Genomic DNA, 18,974 nt, shown 5'->3' with positions numbered 1-18,974 from the left:
ACATGGTGGGACTTATACATTGACATTGTGGTTATTTAAGAGACAAAACCTAGAATATAAACTAAATTAGCAAATACCCCATGGTAAGTAATTAAATAGTGATAGTATATGTAAATAACAGAGTGCTTCGTTGACACTATTTTGATCATTTTAGTTTTTTATACAAACAGTGGCTCCCCCTTTTCGGGTTGGGCATTTTGTCTATAAAGCCGTTCTAGGTAACTGAACAGTCTGGTCTAGGTTCTGCTCTTACACTGTCTATTCTAAGGTTTGCTAACATTTAGCAACGAAAACTAGAAGAGTTAGGGACCATTTTAATTGGGGTACACCTTTTCGTAGTGGGATGGATTTTACGCTATTTTGATCAAAATAGTGTTAACTAAATACCCCATGTTATTTACATGTACTATTTATTTACTTGCTACAAGATATTTGCTCAGTTTGTTTTTATTCTAGGTTCTGTCTAAAGGGGGCTTTACACATAGCGATATCACTAGCAATATCGCTAAAGTGTCACCGATTTTGTGATGCAGCAGCGATATTGCTAGCGATATCGCTATGTGTGATACTTACCTCCGACCGGCTCCCCCGCTGTCTGTCGCAGATCACGCGAGATCGTGCAGCTCCACTTCTCGTCGGGTGCTCCCTGCTGGCGCCGACGAGCGACACATGGACGTGGACGGAGAACGTCAGGATCGCCACGTCTGAAAGGTAAGTAACGGCTACATCGCTGGTGAGAGCTGCCTGTTTGGCAGCTCACTAGCAACCATTTAGCGATGCACCAGCGATCCTGACCGGGTCGTATCGTGGTCGGGATCGCTGGTGCATCGCTAAATGTAAAGGGGCCTTAAGGCCGGGTGCACACAATCCGGAACAAGCAGCGGTTTGGACGCAGCATGTTTGCTGCGTCCAAAGTTCTGCCGTCTATTGAACGCAGGTGAATCTCTATGTATTCACTGATCTGTGCGGAATCACCGCATACAATACATTCTATGGGTGAAATTTCTCTTGCGGAGACTGTAGTGACACGCTGCATATCCGTCTAAGTACCCAGCGTCAAACTCGCAGAGATTACTGATTGTGTGCACCTACCCCACGTCAAACTTTGCATAGCCCTAAATCCACCCCCCCCCCCCCAACCTGACATAATTAACACCATCAAGGATATGGTTCCAAAAGAAGTACACTGTCTTCAAGGACCTCAATCAAAACAGATAACTTGCTTAGACTACTAGAGAATTATCACATGACCTTTACACACTCATAACTCAGCTTTGGAGTAGTTAAATAACTTTTCTATATATTTTTATGGACAGAAAATTGCTTTTTTATATAAAATTTCTGGAATTAGTGTACCGGTATTTTGTTATTTAGTAGACCAATAATTGGATGCACTGTTTCTTGAATAGGCTTTTAATTCTCATGACAGGATTACTTTTATAGGAAACCAAACTTAACAGCTCAGAGACCTGTCATCAAGTCTGTAGAACTGAAGAGCAATTTATCTTACAGTGTGAGTCACTAGTAAAACAAAACTCAAAGGAGCCTAAACCACCAATCAGAAAATGACGAGTGACCTGACAAATGTGGCAGTAACATTCATTGACGAGCCCTCTTGTGGTCCAAGTGGCACATTTCATGCATACATACATACTCCTTTATTACATTCTGAAATAGGCCAGAACTAGAAAACTTCAAGAAAATCATTCAACTTTCGATACTTTTTGTTCTAACGTAAACTTAGCCATTAGAAGATCATTGAAAAATAAAACTTCCATATAAATGTATTTTACACAAATGACCTCGAATGATAAAATGAAAAATTAGGATTCGCTTTAACCCCCTAATGACCAAAGTGATACAGTGCTAAGTGACCAGGCTACCATTAACACGATTGGACCGTTTTTCCTGACATCTAGGGATACTTCTGATCCCTTTTTTATATTTCAGAGATTTTTTTAAGTTTTATCAGGGGCAAGTTACAGTGCGCTAGTGTTCAGAAAGGTTTTCCTTTATAGCAATTTATTCTGTAAATGTCATATTGACAACAAAATAAGATATTGCAAGGTTTCTTTATTATCTTCTGGTCATTTTGGTAATAGTATAGCTTTGAGTGAATAGGTGTGGTGTAACCATTTGGGTTGGTGTAGGCAGTAATTTTTTTTTGTTAAATTATAGTTTATAGATTTTATTTACTTATCTTTGAATACACTTTTTGTTATATAATATGTTCCTTGGAAAGTCATAGAAAAAAGTTTGACTGCTCCCCAAATGTATTGTTTTCTTTTTCTAACTGCATCATCCATACGTCAGAGAGAGAACAGTCCACTATCATGTCATCAGTCACAGGCACAGCAGATCTGAAGACCCAAAAGCCATGCCATGGGGCATCCTGCTATCATGTCATTGCCAGGTCCAATAGAGGAAGCTGCATTGCTGAAGTGATAGCCATGCAAACCATTAACAAGGTAAGCCAGCGCTCCTCTCACATTGCATCATATTTTATAATGGCATAGGGATATCTTTTTCTTGACAAAATACAAATGTGTTCATTTTATATGCAGAAAATCCTGTCTACACCCTACACAGGAATGATCACGATACAGCCACACTAGTAAAATTTAGGTAGGTAAAAGAAACTTGGACGTGCGTGGCAGCCACTTCTATATATAATCTCACCTTCAGCTGTTCATGTAGAACATGAATCATGGGCTGTGACTGAAGTCTGATGTGACTTATACACATATGGCTAAATGCGAATGACATAAAAGCATGCTCATGGAACAATATACTCTAGATGTTCTTAGGTTTTCTCAACGTTTATTTCCACAAATTATGCTATTATCCAGAATAGGAGCTGTAATCAGACATTAACACCCAGGGCTGATGTCAGCAGCTGGGCAGATGAGCGACCTCAGATAATTAAACGGAGGCCATCTTGTGTAAAGAAGCTCTTCAATACACATATTAAGCCACACTATTGTACACTAAGCAGAGTCTGATGTACATCACTCATCAGGGTGGAAAAAGTAGTCAGAGGTGACTAACAGAACTGTGACACTGTGCCATAAAGACCCAGAGCCTCAGCCTGCCCTGGCGATACAGGCTGCAATAAAACAGCACTGCACACATGAATGAGGAAAAGCCATGGGCTACTATGGTATATTTTGTGAAGGGTCAAAATTGGGGATTTTCCGACATTTTACAAAATTACCCAAGAGTAAGTAATGTTATGTAAGAGAAATAACAATTACCCTGCTCCAGCACTGCAGTCCAAACCATCATTCACAGGACTATTGCAGCCAGTCACTGGCCTCAGCAATCTGGTTCCATACACAACTACTGCAGCCAATCACTGGCCTCAGCAATCTGGTTCCATACACAACTACTGCAGCCAATCACTGGCCTCAGCAGTCTGGTTTCATACATTACTACTGCAGCCAATCACTGGCCTCAGCAGTCTGGTTTCATACATTACTACTGCAGCCAATCACTGGCCTCAGCAGTCTGGTTCCATACACAACTACTGCAGCCAATCACTGGCCTCAGCAATCTGGTTCCATACACAACTACTGCAGCCAATCACTGGCCTCAGCAGTCTGGTTTCATACATTACTACTGCAGCCAATCACTGGCCTCAGCAGTCTGGTTTCATACATTACTACTGCAGCCAATCACTGGCCTCAGCAGTCTGGTTTCATACATTACTACTGCAGCCAATCACTGGCCTCAGCAGTCTGGTTCCATACACAACTACTGCAGCCAATCACTGGCCTCAGCAGTCTGGTTCCATACACAACTACTGCAGCCAATCACTGACCTCAGCAGTCTGGTTCCATACACGACTACTGCAGCCAATCACTGGCCTCAGCAGTCTGGTTCCATACACGACTACTGCAGCCAATCACTGGCCTCAGCAGTCTGGTTCCATACACAACTACTGCAGCCAATCACTGGCCTCAGCAGTCTGGTTCCATACACAACTACTGCAGCCAATCACTGACCTCAGCAGTCTGGTTCCATACACGACTACTGCAGCCAATCACTGGCCTCAGCAGTCTGGTTTCATACATTACTACTGCAGCCAATCACTGGCCTCAGCAGTCTGGTTTCATACATTACTACTGCAGCCAATCACTGGCCTCAGCAGTCTGGTTCCATACACAACTACTGCAGCCAATCACTGGCCTCAGCAGTCTGGTTCCATACACAACTACTGCAGCCAATCACTGGCCTCAGCAGTCTGGTTCCATACACAACTACTGCAGCCAATCACTGACCTCAGCAGTCTGGTTCCATACACGACTACTGCAGCCAATCACTGGCCTCAGCAGTCTGGTTCCATACACGACTACTGCAGCCAATCACTGGCCTCAGCAGTCTGGTTCCATACACAACTACTGCAGCCAATCACTGGCCTCAGCAGTCTGGTTCCATACACAACTACTGCAGCCAATCACTGACCTCAGCAGTCTGGTTCCATACACGACTACTGCAGCCAATCACTGGCCTCAGCAGGCTGGTTCCATACACGACTACTGCAGCCAATCACTGGCCTCAGCAGTCTGGTTCCATACACAACTACTGCAGCTAATCACTGGCCTCAGCAATCTGGTTCCATACACAACTACTGCAGCCAATCACTGGCCTCAGCAATCTGGTTCCATACACAACTACTGCAGCCAATCACTGGCCTCAGCAGTCTGGTTCCATACACGACTACTGCAGCCAATCACTGGCCTCAGCAGTCTGGTTCCATACACAACTACTGCAGCCAATCATTGGCCTCAGCAGTCTGGTTCCATACACAACTACTGCAGCCAATCACTGGCCTCAGCAGTCTGGTTCCATACACGACTACTGCAGCCAATCATTGGCCTCAGCAGTCTGGTTCCATACACAACTACTGCAGCCAATCACTGGCCTCAGCAGGCTGGTTCCATACATGACTACTGCAGCCAATCACTGGCCTCAGCAGTCTGGTTCCATACACAACAACTGCAGCTAATCACTGGCCTCAGCAATCTGGTTCCATACACAACTACTGCAGCCAATCACTGGCCTCAGCAATCTGGTTCCATACACAACTACTGCAGCCAATCATTGGCCTCAGCAGTCTGGTTCCATACACGACTACTTCAGCCAATCACTGGCCTCAGCAGTCTGGTTCCATACACAACTACTGCAGCCAATCATTGGCCTCAGCAATCTGATTCCATACACAACTACTGCAGCCAATCACTGGCCTCAGCAATCTGGTTCCATACATAACTACTGCAGCCAATCATTGGCCTCAGCAATCTGATTCCATACACAACTACTGCAGCCAATCATTGGCCTCAGCAGCAGGGCTGTGGAGTCGGAGTCGTGGAGTCGGAGTCGGTGCTCATTTTGGTGGAGTCAGAGTCGGAGTTGGAGTCGGTATAAAATGGACCGACTCCTAAAATATATAATAAATTGGGTACAGTAGTTCAATGCAGAATGTGCTGAATATTTTTTCATAGGAGTTTGGGAAAGTTATGAAATGTTCTATAAATGGCTGTTATATTCCTGATCTAAGGCTACATTCACGCACAACGTTTTTCCTGTGTTTTTTGAGGATATGTTTTTCAGCTGCAAAAGCTGATCATCTTTTTAAAAAACTGCATCACCTGAAAGGTTTTTGAGCTCATAGATAATGTTTTCAATAGCAAATGCAGATTAGAAATCTGCTCTATCTATATATCCATTTATCCATATCTGTCTATCCATATCGCATCTGTACCAAAAAGAATGAAAACCGGGTAGTACACCAATATATATTCTGTTCTAAATATCTTGATTATTGGATCATAAAAATGATTAAATGTCTGAGGTTCACATTGTACTACAATAAATTTTTCACTTAAATATAAGCAATATGTGTGGGAGTCGGAGTCGGAGTAAGGGAAATTGAGGAGTCGGAGTCGCAGGTTTGGCTTACCGACTCCACAGCCCTGCTCAGCAGTCTGGTTCCATACACAACTACTGCAGCCAATCACTGGCCTCAGCAGTCTGGTTCCATACACAACTACTGCAGCCAATCACTGGCCTCAGCAGTCTGGTTCCATACACAACTACTGCAGCCAATCACTGGCCTCAGCAGTCTGGTTCCATACACAACTACTGCAGCCAATCACTGGCCTCAGCAGTCTGGTTCCATACACAACTACTGCAGCCAATCACTGGCCTCAGCAGTCTGGTTCCATACACAACTACTGCAGCCAATCACTGGCCTCAGCAGTCTGGTTCCATACACAACTACTGCAGCCAATCACTGGCCTCAGCAATCTGGTTCCATACACAACTACTGCAGCCAATCACTGGCCTCAGCAATCTGGTTTCATACATTACTACTGCAGCCAATCACTGGCCTCAGCAGTCGGGTTCCATACATGACTACTGCAGCCAATCACTGGCCTCAGCAGTCGAGTTCCATACATGACTACTGCAGCCAATCACTGGCCTCAGCTGTCGGGTTCGATAAATCAATGTCACCACTTGGACATCTATATAGGACCCTTAGATAAGTCTAGAGTGCTGGAACTGGAGCAGCATGGAAATCTCCATGCTGTTATTTCTACAACATGCCCTAATCTCAACTTTTCTGAAAACTTTCAGTATTTGGTCAGTATTTTACCTCAGTATTTGTAAGCCAAAACCAGGAGAGGAACAATCAGAGGAAAAGTATAATAGAAACATGTCACCACTTCTGGATTTATCACCCACTCCTGGTTTTGGCTTATAAATACAGAGATAACATACTGACCAAATACTGAAAGTGTGAATGTGGCCTAAAGCTGGAGTCACACATAGCGACTTACCAGCGATACCGACACCGATATCAAGGTGTCAGGATCGCTGGTAAGTCGCTATGTGATCGCTGGTGAGCTGTCACACAGACAGCTTCACCAGCGATCAGCACAGCGATGCCGAGCGCCCGGCATCGCTTGCCATCCCTGTAAAAAATTGAATTAAAATAAAAAATATAGTTATTCTCACCATCCGACGTCCTGCGCAGCCATCCCGCCTCTCTCCACGCTCCGGTCCCAGTGATCCTTTGCGAGAATGACCACGGGACCTCACGGTCTCACGGGAGAGCGAAGTCTCGCGGTCATTCGTGCAAAGGATTACTGGGACCGGAGCGTGGAGAGAGGCAGGATGGCTGCGCGGGACGTCGGAAGGTGAGAATAACAATATTTTTTATTTTAATTCTATTTTTTTTTACACCTGATCGCTGGTCTCCCGCCTGTCACACACAGTGATGCGTGCTGGCCAGCGGGAGACCAGCGACCAAAGAAATGTCCAGAGGTTTCTTCCAGCGATCAGCGATACCGGCAGGGGGGCCGCTCGCTGATCGCTGTCACACACAGTGATCTCACGTCACAAAAGTTGTGACTCAGCAACGATCTCGCTAGCAAGATTGCTATGTGTGACTCCAGCTTAAGAGGATTGTATGTTCTCTAAGTGGACGCCAGCAGGGAACGCGGACATCACACCGAGCTCCTAGTCTCTGTCCTTCGCCATTACATACGGGCTGTGTGCCACCATATGACAGGGACCTCAGCAAGCTCGCAGCTGATAACACTTTCTGTTCAAGTCATACATTCCTATAAACTCAGAGGCACAGACCGGCCCCACAGACTATGTACGGAAACGCGTCTGCTGCTCAGCCGCGGTATACGCCACAGGTGTCCCGGGACATTCTCCGACCTCCGTGCTCTGCTCCCTCCTCAGACACGCTCTCTGCAATGCCGGCCTCCAGCACGCCTGCGCCCCACCCATCCACCCCTGCACAGCCGTTTATCGAGGCTTTCCGAGCATCTGGGCGGGGCCAACACTGCTGACGTGCTCCCCGCCTAGCCTTTGTTCAGCTGATAGGCTGCTCCCTCGACCCAACAATTACGTCACAGTGTCGCCACCTCCCGGGTATATAAGCATTCGTTCGCCGTCTTCTTGCCGCTTTACACAGTATGGCCGGCGATATTAGCTAGCGCTCGCTCACTCGCGTTCTCTGTAACAGGGGAATCGATATAACGGGAAATAAGAGACTGTACCGGAGAAACGCACTATATCCATCACATAAAGAAACACCCAACATCTACTACAAAGCCTAACACCTCATACAACCTTCCGCACGCCAAGGAATAAGCGAAACACTAAGAATATTCGAGAATCATTTCATTCTTAACCGTTTTTACCAAAAAGAACGAACGTGGGAGGAAAGTGATTAGCAGCTATCTGTTTTCCGTTTCTCGTTATTTTCTGCGTTGTTGGTGGGTCTCCGGCTGCCGGGGGGAGATGGAGGAGAGCGGCGCGCACTTCTTTGAAGGTACGGAGAAGCTGCTGGAGGTCTGGTTCAGCCAGCAGGATGAGAGCAAAGGATCCGGAGACCTTCGGGACATCCCAAGGTGAGCAGATGGCCCTGGCACGGCGGCGCCTACCTCCTCTCCGTGGCCTGAAGGCCGCCCATGTGCTCTGCGGAATGGGGGAGGGGATGTGACATCTCCACTGGCGGGCAGTGTGCGGGAGGCGGCCGACCGGCCATTTTGTTTCTCTACATGATGTTACGCTGTGAAGCACCCGTCATTATTAGTGACTTTCATTCATTTGTGGCTGCAGCTCCTCTCAGGGCATGTATAGCATGGCAGTAACACTGGGCCCTCCCCAGGTGTGCTGGCCTCCATTCTACTGATCCTGGGGTGTGCTGCCCCTGAGGTGGTATGTGTGCCCATCCCCGTGCTGCCCGAGGTGGTATGTGTGCCCATCCCCGTGCTGCCCCCTCAGGTGGAATGTGCGCTCATTGAACCCCCTATGACCTCAGGTTGTGCTCATTTCCCCCCCCCCAATTCAGGCTGCCTCTGAGGTTGCGTGTGTCCTCCCCTGGTCATGCTGCCCCGGTGTGGGGGGTTTGCGTGTCGCCCTTGCTCCGGTCGTGCTGCCCCTGAGGGGGGGGTGCGTATCACCCTTCCCCGGTCGTGCTGCCCATGAGGGGGGGGGTGCGTGTCACCCTTCCGCGGTCGTGCTGCCCATGAGGGGGGGTGCGAGTCACCCTTCCCCGGTCATGCTGCCCATGAGGGGGGGGGGGGGGTGCGTATCACCCTTCCCCGGTCGTGCTGCCCATGAGGGGGGGGGGGATAGAGCGTGTCACCCTTACCCGGTCGTGCTGCCCATGGGGGGGGGGGAAGAGCGTGTCGCCTTTCCTCCGGTCGTGCTGCCCATGGGGGGGGGGGAGAGTGTCGCCCTTCCTCCGGTTGTGCTGCCCCTGAGGGGGGTGGAGGGTGTGCATGTCACCCTTCCTCGGTTGTGCTGCCCCTGAGGGGGGTGGAGGGTGTGCATGTCACCCTTCCTCAGTCGTGCTGCCCCTGAGGGGGGTGGAGGGTGTGCATGTCACCCTTCCTCAGTCGTGCTGCCCCTGAGGGGGGTGGAGGGTGTGCATGTCACCCTTCCTCAGTCGTGCTGCCCCTGAGGGGGGTGGAGGGTGTGCATGTCACCCTTCCTCAGTCGTGCTGCCCCTGAGGGGGGTGGAGGGTGTGCATGTCACCCTTCCTCAGTCGTGCTGCCCCTGAGGGGGGTGGAGGGTGTGCATGTCACCCTTCCTCAGTCGTGCTGCCCCTGAGGGGGGTGGAGGGTGTGCATGTCACCCTTCCTCAGTCGTGCTGTCCCTGAGGGGAGAGGGGTGCATATCGCCCTCCCCCGGTTGTGCTGCCCCTGATGGGGGGGTGCGTGTCGCGCCCTTCCCCGGTCGTGCTGCCCATGAGGGGGGGTGGGGGTGCGTGTCACCCTTCCCCGGTTGTGCTGCCCATGAGGGGAGGGGATGCGTGTCACCCTTCCCCGGTTGTGCTGCCCATGAGGGGAGGGGATGCGTGTCACCCTTCCCCGGTGGTGTTGCCCATGAGGGGAGGGGATGCGTGTCACTCTTCCCCGGTCGTGCTGCCCATGAGGGGGGGGGGGTGTGCGTGTCACCCTTCCCCGGTCGTGCTGCCCATGAGGGGGGGGGGGTGTGCGTGTCACCCTTCCCCGGTCGTGCTGCCCATGAGGGGGGGGGGGGTGTGCGTGTCGCCCTTCCCCGGTCGTGCTGCCCATGAGGGGGGGGGGGTGTGCGTGTCGCCCTTCCCCGGTCGTGCTGCCCTTCCCCGGTCGTGCTGCCCTTCCCCGGTCGTGCTGCCCATGAGGGGGGGGGGGTGTGCGTGTCGCCCTTCCCCGGTCGTGCTGCCCATGAGGGGGGGGGGGGGGTGCGTGTCGCCCTTCCCCGGTCGTGCTGCCCATGAGGGGGGTGTGCGTGTCGCCCTTCCCCGGTCGTGCTGCCCATGAGGGGGGTGTGCGTGTCGCCCTTCCCCGGTCGTGCTGCCCATGAGGGGGGTGTGCGTGTCGCCCTTCCCCGGTCGTGTTGCTCCTGAGGTGTGCTGCTTCCACATTATGTGTATCATTTGCACATGTTGCCTAACGGCTTCCCTCTCCACTGTGCCCTTATAAGGGGCAGGCGAAGAAAGGTGGTCCCCTGAGTGTAACCCCTGTCTGGTGAGCAGGCCTGGAGTCATTCATTTGAATAGCCTGTGCTGCTAGCGTCAGATTACCTCTGCTGTGCTATTATCTATGTGCTAGACTCGCTAGCAGAGGGTTCCCCAACTCCAGTCCTCAAGGCCCACCAACAGATCATGTTTTCAGGATTTCCTTAGTATTGCTCAGCTGATAATTGCTTCACCTGTGCAAAACAAAGGAAATCCTGAAAATGATCTGTTGGTGGGCCTTGAGGACTGGAGTTGGGGAACCCTCTGCTAGCGAGTCCAGAATTACCTGTTAGTACTTGTGCACACCACTGATAATGGCAATGATTACATGAATGTTCTGGTATGACAGGGTCCGCTCATCAGGGCAGACGCCCACTCCAATGAATTATTGATGAGCTGCAGCCGTAATGTGACGCAATTTACGTCGCTCTCTGGGAACAGCAGCACTGACACCCCTGAGAGATGCTGCAACAAAAAAGGAGTAGCCAATGTTTTTATTGTAATTGGTCCTGAAATTATTGTGCTGGGGTTGAACAATGAACAACCCCTTTAATATCAATGAGAAATAGTCCACTGCAAGGCCCCCATTACACAAACCCCCGTTGATGGTCTACTGTGTATAGATGATGGGGGAGAGGTGGATCGGACACGTCTGATTTTAGGTTGCAGATCCTTTTGTTCTTCGCAAGGTAAGCCATCCAGAAAAGGAATCTGGAAGCAGATCGCTTGCGGAGAACACAGTATGGAGGATTTGGGAGATATCTGCTGGCCAAAGCATCTGTTATGAAATGGGGCCTGTTAAATCCAAATATTGTGAATCCTGTCTGCTTTGGGCATCCATTCAATTAGTCACAGCACGGTGGCTCAGTGGTTAGCACTATAGCCTTTTGCAGCTCTGGGGTCCAGGGGTTCAAATCCCACCAAGGACAAAATCTGTGAGTTTGCATTTTCACCCTGTGTTTGCAGGGGTTTCCTCCCAAATTCTAAAGACATATACTGACTGGTAATTTAGATTGTGAGCCCCAGTGCGGACAGTGATGTCTGTAAAGCGCTGCGGAATATGATAGTGCTGTATAAGTGAGCAGAATATAATCATCACCGTAGACTCGATGCTCTTTCTACCCATTAGCAAACTGGCTCAGTGGTTTTTGATGTCCCTGAAACCTGGTTGCTCTTCAGCATGGTGCTGTGACTTGCTAAACACACTTGGCATAGTAATAGACCTATTTAATGTGCAGCATACTGTGAAGCCTGTGTGGGGCAGGTCATTGAAGCGGCAAGTCTGCTGCTGATACACGTGAGTTTTTCCGCTGGCCTCACCCCTTTACCATGATGAAGCCTCTCACAGCCAATGGGGTGGGCGGCTTGATAATCTATGGAATGTGCTGTAGCAGATACTGCAGCTCTTGCCACAAGCTAGCACCCGCCACCCCCATCTAACATGTTTATCACACCTCAATCCCACCACGAATGAAATTGCCCAACGGTAAGATATTTAATGTTAGATTAGTATTGTTCCTTTTGGATTAATGAAAAAAAAAAATAGTATCTAAATGTTACACATGCACTCCAGCCATGATTTTGATTTCCCCTCAGAACACCTACTGTGCTAGTAAGACTCTGCTTGGAGCTGGGCCTGCACCCTAGCAGCAGCGCAACAAAATCCAGGCTATGGGACTAAGCACATGTCACCTCTGACACGAGCTGGATGTCCTCTGGCTTTCCCTGGGGGACTGTGGGGTTACGGGCTGACATGCACATTTCCTGTTAGATTCTTTTTAGACTGCATTGAGCGCATGATGTCCTAGCCTTATTGGATGTTACATAAGGGGTTATCCCAGTTTTTTTTCAATCTCCCTGCAGCATACTAAGGGCTCTTAAGCCATGAGCTCAGTTCCTCACTGGTCAGTTTCTTACATAATTCTCTGCGTCTAGCTCCTATTTGTTCATTGTGAAGTGGGTGGTACCTCAGAGCTGCCCAGTGTGACCAATGTAACCTACATTTCCTGAAATTTCTCTTCAGACTTCCTGCTTTTCCCATGCAAAGATGACATTTGCTTCTCTAACTGCTTTGCCCACTGGTAGTGGCCCATGAGCACAGTTGATGAGGGGAGACCTGATGCTGAGCATAGTTTCTAATAGATCAATAAAAGGAATTCATACCAGTCATTACCACCCTGTGTAAAGCAGGACTGTGGAGTCAGCAAGCCAAACCTTCCACTCCTCAGTTTCCCTGACTCCACAGCCCTGCACCACTACTGAGCATGTACATAAAGTGCCGCTAAGATCTATAGAACAGTTATAGGACCTTTGTATTATCTATATTCAGAGTTGGTCCATTTTATTCCAGCTCCACCAAAATAGACACACTCTGATTCCACGACTCAGACTCCACAGCCCTGGTGTAAAGGTACTGTCACACTTAGCGATGTACCAGCGATCCCGGCCAGGGATATGACCCGGTCAGGATCGCTGGTGCATCGCTAGTGAGCTGCCACACAGGCAGATCTCACCAGCGACATCGCAGGGGTCGGGGGTCGCTACTTACCTGTCAGACGCGGCAATGAAGACGTCCTACCACACGCGTCGCTCGTCGTCACAGCAGGAAGCTGACGACGAGAAACGGTGCAGGACGTTCTTGCGCGATCAGCGATAACCAGCGGGGGAGCGGTTGGAGGTAAGTATCAGACACAGCGATATCGCTATAACGTCACAAAAACCAGTGACGTTATAGCGATATTACTAGCGATACCGCTTAGTGTGACAGGGCCTTAAAGGCTTCTAATCCTCCAATTCTGTTTGTGTTTCAGGTATATTCCCCTTATGCCTCCTCCTCGATCCAAAAACTTTGTTGCCTATAGCAACTAAGCTGTGGGCAGAGAAGACCATTTTGCCTTTAGACTATATAGTACATAGCATTTATACTTAGGAAGCATCAATTGTAACAATTTATAGCAGAATAAAGTAATGCAAAAATAATTTTTTATATAAAATAGTTTTTATTGTATAAAAGCACCAAAACATAAAAAAATATAAATGAGGTATCGCTGCCATCGTACTGACCCGAAGAAAAAAAAACGCTTTAACAATTCTACCACGCGCGAAACGGTGTAAATGCGCGCCCCCCCCAAAAAAAAAAAGAAATTTATTAAATGCTGGGTTTTGTTCATTCTGCGTCCCAAAAATCTGAATACAAAGTGATCAAAAAATGTCATGTGCCCTAATATGGAAAAATTATAGCTCTCAAAATGTGGTGATGCAAAAACTATTTTTTGCAATAAAAAGTGTCTTAGTGTGTGGTGTGACAGCTGCCAAACTTAAAAACCTGCTATAAATAGTAAATCAAACCCCCCTTTATCACCCCCTTAGTTAGGGAAACTAAAATAAAAAAATGTATTTATTTCCATTTTCCTATTAGGGTTGGGGCCAAAGTTAGGGTTAGGTTTGTGGCTAGGGTTATGATAAGGGTTAGGGGTGTGTTGGGGTTAGGGTTGGAGTTAGAATTGGGGGGTTTCCACTGTTGAGGCACATGAGGGGCTCTCCCAACGCGACATGGCATCTGATCTCAATTCCAGACAATTCTGAGTTGAAAAAGTCAAACTGTGCTCCTTCTCTTTCGAGCTCTGCCATGCGCCCAAACAGTGGTTTACCCCCACATATGGGGTATCGACATACTCGGGACAAATTGCACAATAACTCTTTCCAATTTCTTCTGTTACCCTTTGGAAAATAAAAAATTGGGGACGAAAATATTTTTGTGGAAAAAAAAATATTTTTTATATTTATGGCTCTACGTTAAACTTCTGTGAAGCACTTGAGGGTTCAAAGTTCTCACCACACATCTAGATAAGTTCCTTGGGGGGTCTAGTTTCCAAAATGGTGTCTTTTGTGGGGGGTTTCTACTGTTTTGGCACATCAGCGGCTTTCCAAAAACGACATGGCGTCCAATCACAATTCTAGCCAATTTTGCGTTGAAAAAGTCAAACGGCGCTCCTTCCCTTCCGAGCTCTGCCATGCGCCGAAACAGTGGTCCTCCCCCCACATATGGGGTATCGGTGTGTTCAGGACAATTTGCACAATAACTTTTGGGGTCCCATTTCTCCTGTTACCCTTGGGAAAATAAAAAAAAATTGGACCTGAATTAATTTTTTTGTGAAAAAAAGTTAAATGTTCATTTTTTTTTTTTTAAACATTTAAAAAATTCCTGTGAAGCACCTGAAGGGTTAATAAACTTCATGAATGTGGTTTTTAGCACCTTGAGGGGTACAGTTTTCAGTATGGTGTCACTTTTAGGTATTCTCTATCATATAGACCCCTCAAAGTGACTTCAAATGTGATGTGGACCCCCCCAAAAATGGTGGTGTAAAAATGAGATCGCTGGTTAACTTTTAACCCTTATAACTTCCTAACATAAAAAATTGTTGGTTCCAAAACTGTGCTGATGTAAAATAGACATGTGGGAAATGTTACTTATTATTTTGTGTGCCATATCTCTGTGATTTAAGGGCATGAAAATTGAAAGTTGAAAAATTGCAAAATTTTCACCAAATTTCCGTTTTTTCACAAATAGTCATATCAAAGAAATTTTACCACTAACATGAAGTACAATATGTCACAAGAAAACAATCTCCAGGATAATAGCCCAAAACAGCCTTCATTAAACATATAATAAAGCCCGAATCATGTATGAAGTCAAGAATGATTATTCTCAAGACGGTAAATATTACACTAGTATAATGATATGCGGCCCCAAGGGATGTAACACAATAGCTACAATGACTCCCGTGCATAATAACACTTAAAGAAAAATGGAATAATGGAAGAGAAATTGTGCTTGTGGCGTCCCCTCACGCCCCCGGAAGAAGCTGGCGGCGAAACGCGCCTCGGGGTGAGGGGACGCCACAAGCACAGTTTCTCTTCCATTATTCCATTTTTCTTTAAGTGTTGTTATGCACGGGAGTCATTGTAGCTATTGTGTTACATCCCTTGGGGCTGCATATCATTATACTAGTGTAATATTTACCGTCTTTGAGAATAATCATTCTTGACTTCATACATGATTTGGACTTTATTATATGTTTAATGAAGGCTGTTTTTGGCCATTATCCTGGACACTTTTAGCTCAATTTTGAAGCATAAATATATTAATTGGTACATGTATATACTTTTTGTACTAGGAGGAATGCCATTTTCTATTTGCCTATATTGTGATCTGATTATTCATTCTTAAGCCTTGTTACAATATTGTGTGCTCTAGCGTGCCTTATACGGCATTTTGATTTTTTACTATATGGATTTTATTGGATATACGAATAAAAATTGTGATTTTATATTTGGGATCTCTTCATTTTTTCTATGTAGCTGAACATGGGAATTTCTTGTTATGATATTGTGTGAAGTGCCCAGTTGCACCTAGTAGGACATTGTTGATTCTTTACAAGAAAACAATGTCAGAATTACCGGGATCCATGGAAGCGTTCCAGAGTTATGACCTCATAAAGGGACAGTGGTCAGAATTGTAAAAATTGGCCCGGTCATTAATGTGCAAACCACCATTGGGGGTAAAGGGGTTAAAACACAAGGGACAAAATGGTACCGATGTCATCAATGTATGGTCCAGTTTTACCATTAGTGTTTTTCACAGATGAATAAATTACAGAGCTTTTATCTTTTGCAATGTTAAGGATGCCTTCTGTGTGCTGTATGGTTTTTTATGAACCCATAGACTTGTATTGACACTTTTTATCCTCCATGCTGGGAAAAAAAGGGCATGTCTTCATGAGTTTTACACGGGCACATGGTCAATGAAAAACATGGGCATGTGAGTAGCCCCATAGATAATAGTGGGTACGTTTTTGTCTGTGAAAAAAACTGATACAACGCATACATGCAACATGGACTTATGAATAGGGCCTAAGGCTCTGTGCACACGGTGCGGATTCTGCTGCGGATCCGCAGCAGAACTGCAGATTATGTACAGTACCATTATTGGCGATGTAAAAAAAAAACAAAAACCGCTGTGCACATGCTGCCGATTTTTCGTGCGGAATAAAAGAAGCAGCATGTCACTTCTTTTGTGCGGTTTTGTTGCAGTTTTCCACCTGCTCCATTCTTTTAATCCGCAGGTGGAAAACCGCACAAAAACGGCAGTAAATCCGCACAAAAAATGCACTAAATCTGCAGGAAAAATTCGCGGGAGGATCCGCACCGTGTGCACATAGCCTAAGGCTGTGTGCACACGCTGCGGATTTTGCTGCGGTTCCGCAGCGGTTTTGGCTGCTGCGGACCCGCAGCAGCTTTTGCTGCGGTGTACAGTACCATGATTCCCTATGGGAATCAAAAACCGCAATGCAGACGGTGCGGAATTTTCCGCGCGGATTATCTGCGGTTTTCAATCCGCAGAAAGAATTGACATGTCAATTCTTTCTGCGGATTCCCCTGCGGTTTGCCATTTCCTCCATTGAGGAGATGAAAAACCGCAGAGCAATCCGCAGGTAAAACCGCAGGTATTTTGACCTGCGGATTTTACAAAATCTGCGCTGATGAATCCGCACCTAATCCGCAGCGTGTGCACACAGCCTAAGGGTATGTGCACACGGTGCGGAGTCTGCTGCGGTTCCGCGTTTCTGCAGCTGCGTTGTACAATACCTTTTATTTCCTATGGAAATTAAAAACCGCAGTGCACATGCTGCAGATTTTTCCGCGCGGATTTGCTGCGGTTTACAATCCGCAGCATGTCAATTGTTTGGTGCAGAAACGCTGCAGTTTTACACCTCATGCATTATGAGGTATAAAACCGAAGTTAAACCGCAGGACTTTTGCGGTTTTCTCTACAAAATCTGCACACCAAGAAAACTACGTGTGCACATAGCCTTACATATATAATTGTTTTGCACATTTAATAGTAATTTACCATCAATATTCTAGCTGTATAATTTGCTTAATTCTAGCTGTTACATTAAAATATTTGACTCTTTCATCACGGGCACTTGTCATGTGATCTCCAGTCTGACTATTATTCCAATACACGCTTGTTTGTAGGAAGGACAGTCTGACTTCGTTTCAAACATTGGATGACATTGCCTATCAATTCCGAACTACCAACTGTCAGACTCTTACCCAAACTGCTGCAGTCTCTTTAATGCTTTTGTATGTCCTCCATGCAGCTGAAGATAAAGGTGGCGAATCAAGTACCGTATTTTTCGCTTTATAAGACGCTCCGGATTTTAAGACGCATCACAAATTTTGAGGAGAAAAATAAGAAAAAAATATTTTTTAATAAAATGGTGGTGCCTCTTATAATCCTTGCATCTTATTGCTTACCGGGGTTGGTGGCTGCGGTGTAGCGGGGTCCCAGTTTCGCTCCTGGAGGAGGCAGGCGTGGAGCAATGCTGCAGGCCGCATTCAGGAATGAGGGGGGCTCCGATGTGTGCCGTTGCTGCTGCAGGGTCTTGTGCTGCTGCAGGGTTTCTCCACTCATCCGGCGGTTGCTGGCCGGTGCTGCGGATGTCTCCGGTGCCCAGCGGTGCGGCGTTGTGTGCCCGTCGATGCCCGGGGCTCTGCCGACATTGTGCGACAGGCCAGAGCCCCGGCATTTCCTCGGTTCCCTGTGTGCGCGCTCTGTGGTGCCGGTAAAAAAAAATGGCCGCGTGCGCAGATGGGATCTCAGGACCCAGTTCTCGAGAGATGAGATCTGTAATCTCATCTCCGAGAGCTGGGTCCCGAGATCCCATCTGCGCACGCGCGGCAGCATTTTTTTACCGGCACCAGGGCGCGCACACACAGGGAACCCAGGGAAAATGGCCTCTGGCGCGTGCGCAGATGGGATCTCGGGACCCAGCTCTCGGGAGAGCCGGCGGCCATTTTTTTACAGACACACAGGGAACCGAGGAAATGCCAGGGCTCTGGCCTGTCGCACAATGTCGGCAGAGCCCCAGGCTTCGACGGGCAGAAAACGCGGCACCGGAGACACCCGCAGTACCGGCCAGCAACCACCGGACGCCCCCGATCACAGCCTAGGTAAGGCATGTCCGCTTTGTAAGACGCACCCCCTTTTTCCTCCCAAATTTGGGGGGGAAAAGTGCGTCTTACAAAGCGGAAAATACGGTAGCTCAATCAATAGTGGTTAGTTGCACTTGCAACCCTCCCCTAACTCACACTGCCTTTGTACATACACTCACTGGCCACTTTATTAGGTACACCATGCTAGTAAGGGGTTGGACCCCCTTTTGCCTTCAGAACTGCCTCAATTCTTCGTGGCAGAGATTCAACAAGGTGCTGGAAGCATTCCTCAGAGATTTTGGACCATATTGACATGATGGCATCACACAGTTGGCGCAGATTTGTCGGCTGCACATCCCTGATGCGAATCTCCCGTTCCACCACATTCCAAAGATGCTCTATTGGATTGAGATCTGGTGACTGAGGAGGCCATTTGAGTACAGT

General features: G+C 47.5%; 1 protein-coding gene across 1 annotated transcript in view; it reads left to right on the top strand.

Annotated features, from left to right (window-relative positions):
• Nucleotides 1-7,960: 7,960 nt before the first annotated feature.
• The window catches only part of AMD1 (adenosylmethionine decarboxylase 1), a 48,892-nt gene continuing 37,878 nt past the window's right edge, over nucleotides 7,961-18,974 (top strand). Inside the window, exon 1 of the mRNA XM_073576005.1 lies at nucleotides 7,961-8,429. Coding sequence (XP_073432106.1) covers nucleotides 8,320-8,429 — 110 coding nt within the window. The 5' untranslated portion in view covers nucleotides 7,961-8,319. The remainder of the gene's footprint in view (nucleotides 8,430-18,974) is intronic.

The sequence above is a fragment of the Dendrobates tinctorius genome, unplaced genomic scaffold (genome assembly GCF_039654945.1).
Source record: "Dendrobates tinctorius isolate UK_male_01 unplaced genomic scaffold, ASM3965494v1 ptg000046l, whole genome shotgun sequence".
NCBI lineage: Eukaryota > Metazoa > Chordata > Amphibia > Anura > Dendrobatidae > Dendrobates > Dendrobates tinctorius.
The sequence above is the reverse complement of the archived record's forward strand: the minus strand, read 5'-3'. Positions and strand labels throughout refer to the sequence as shown.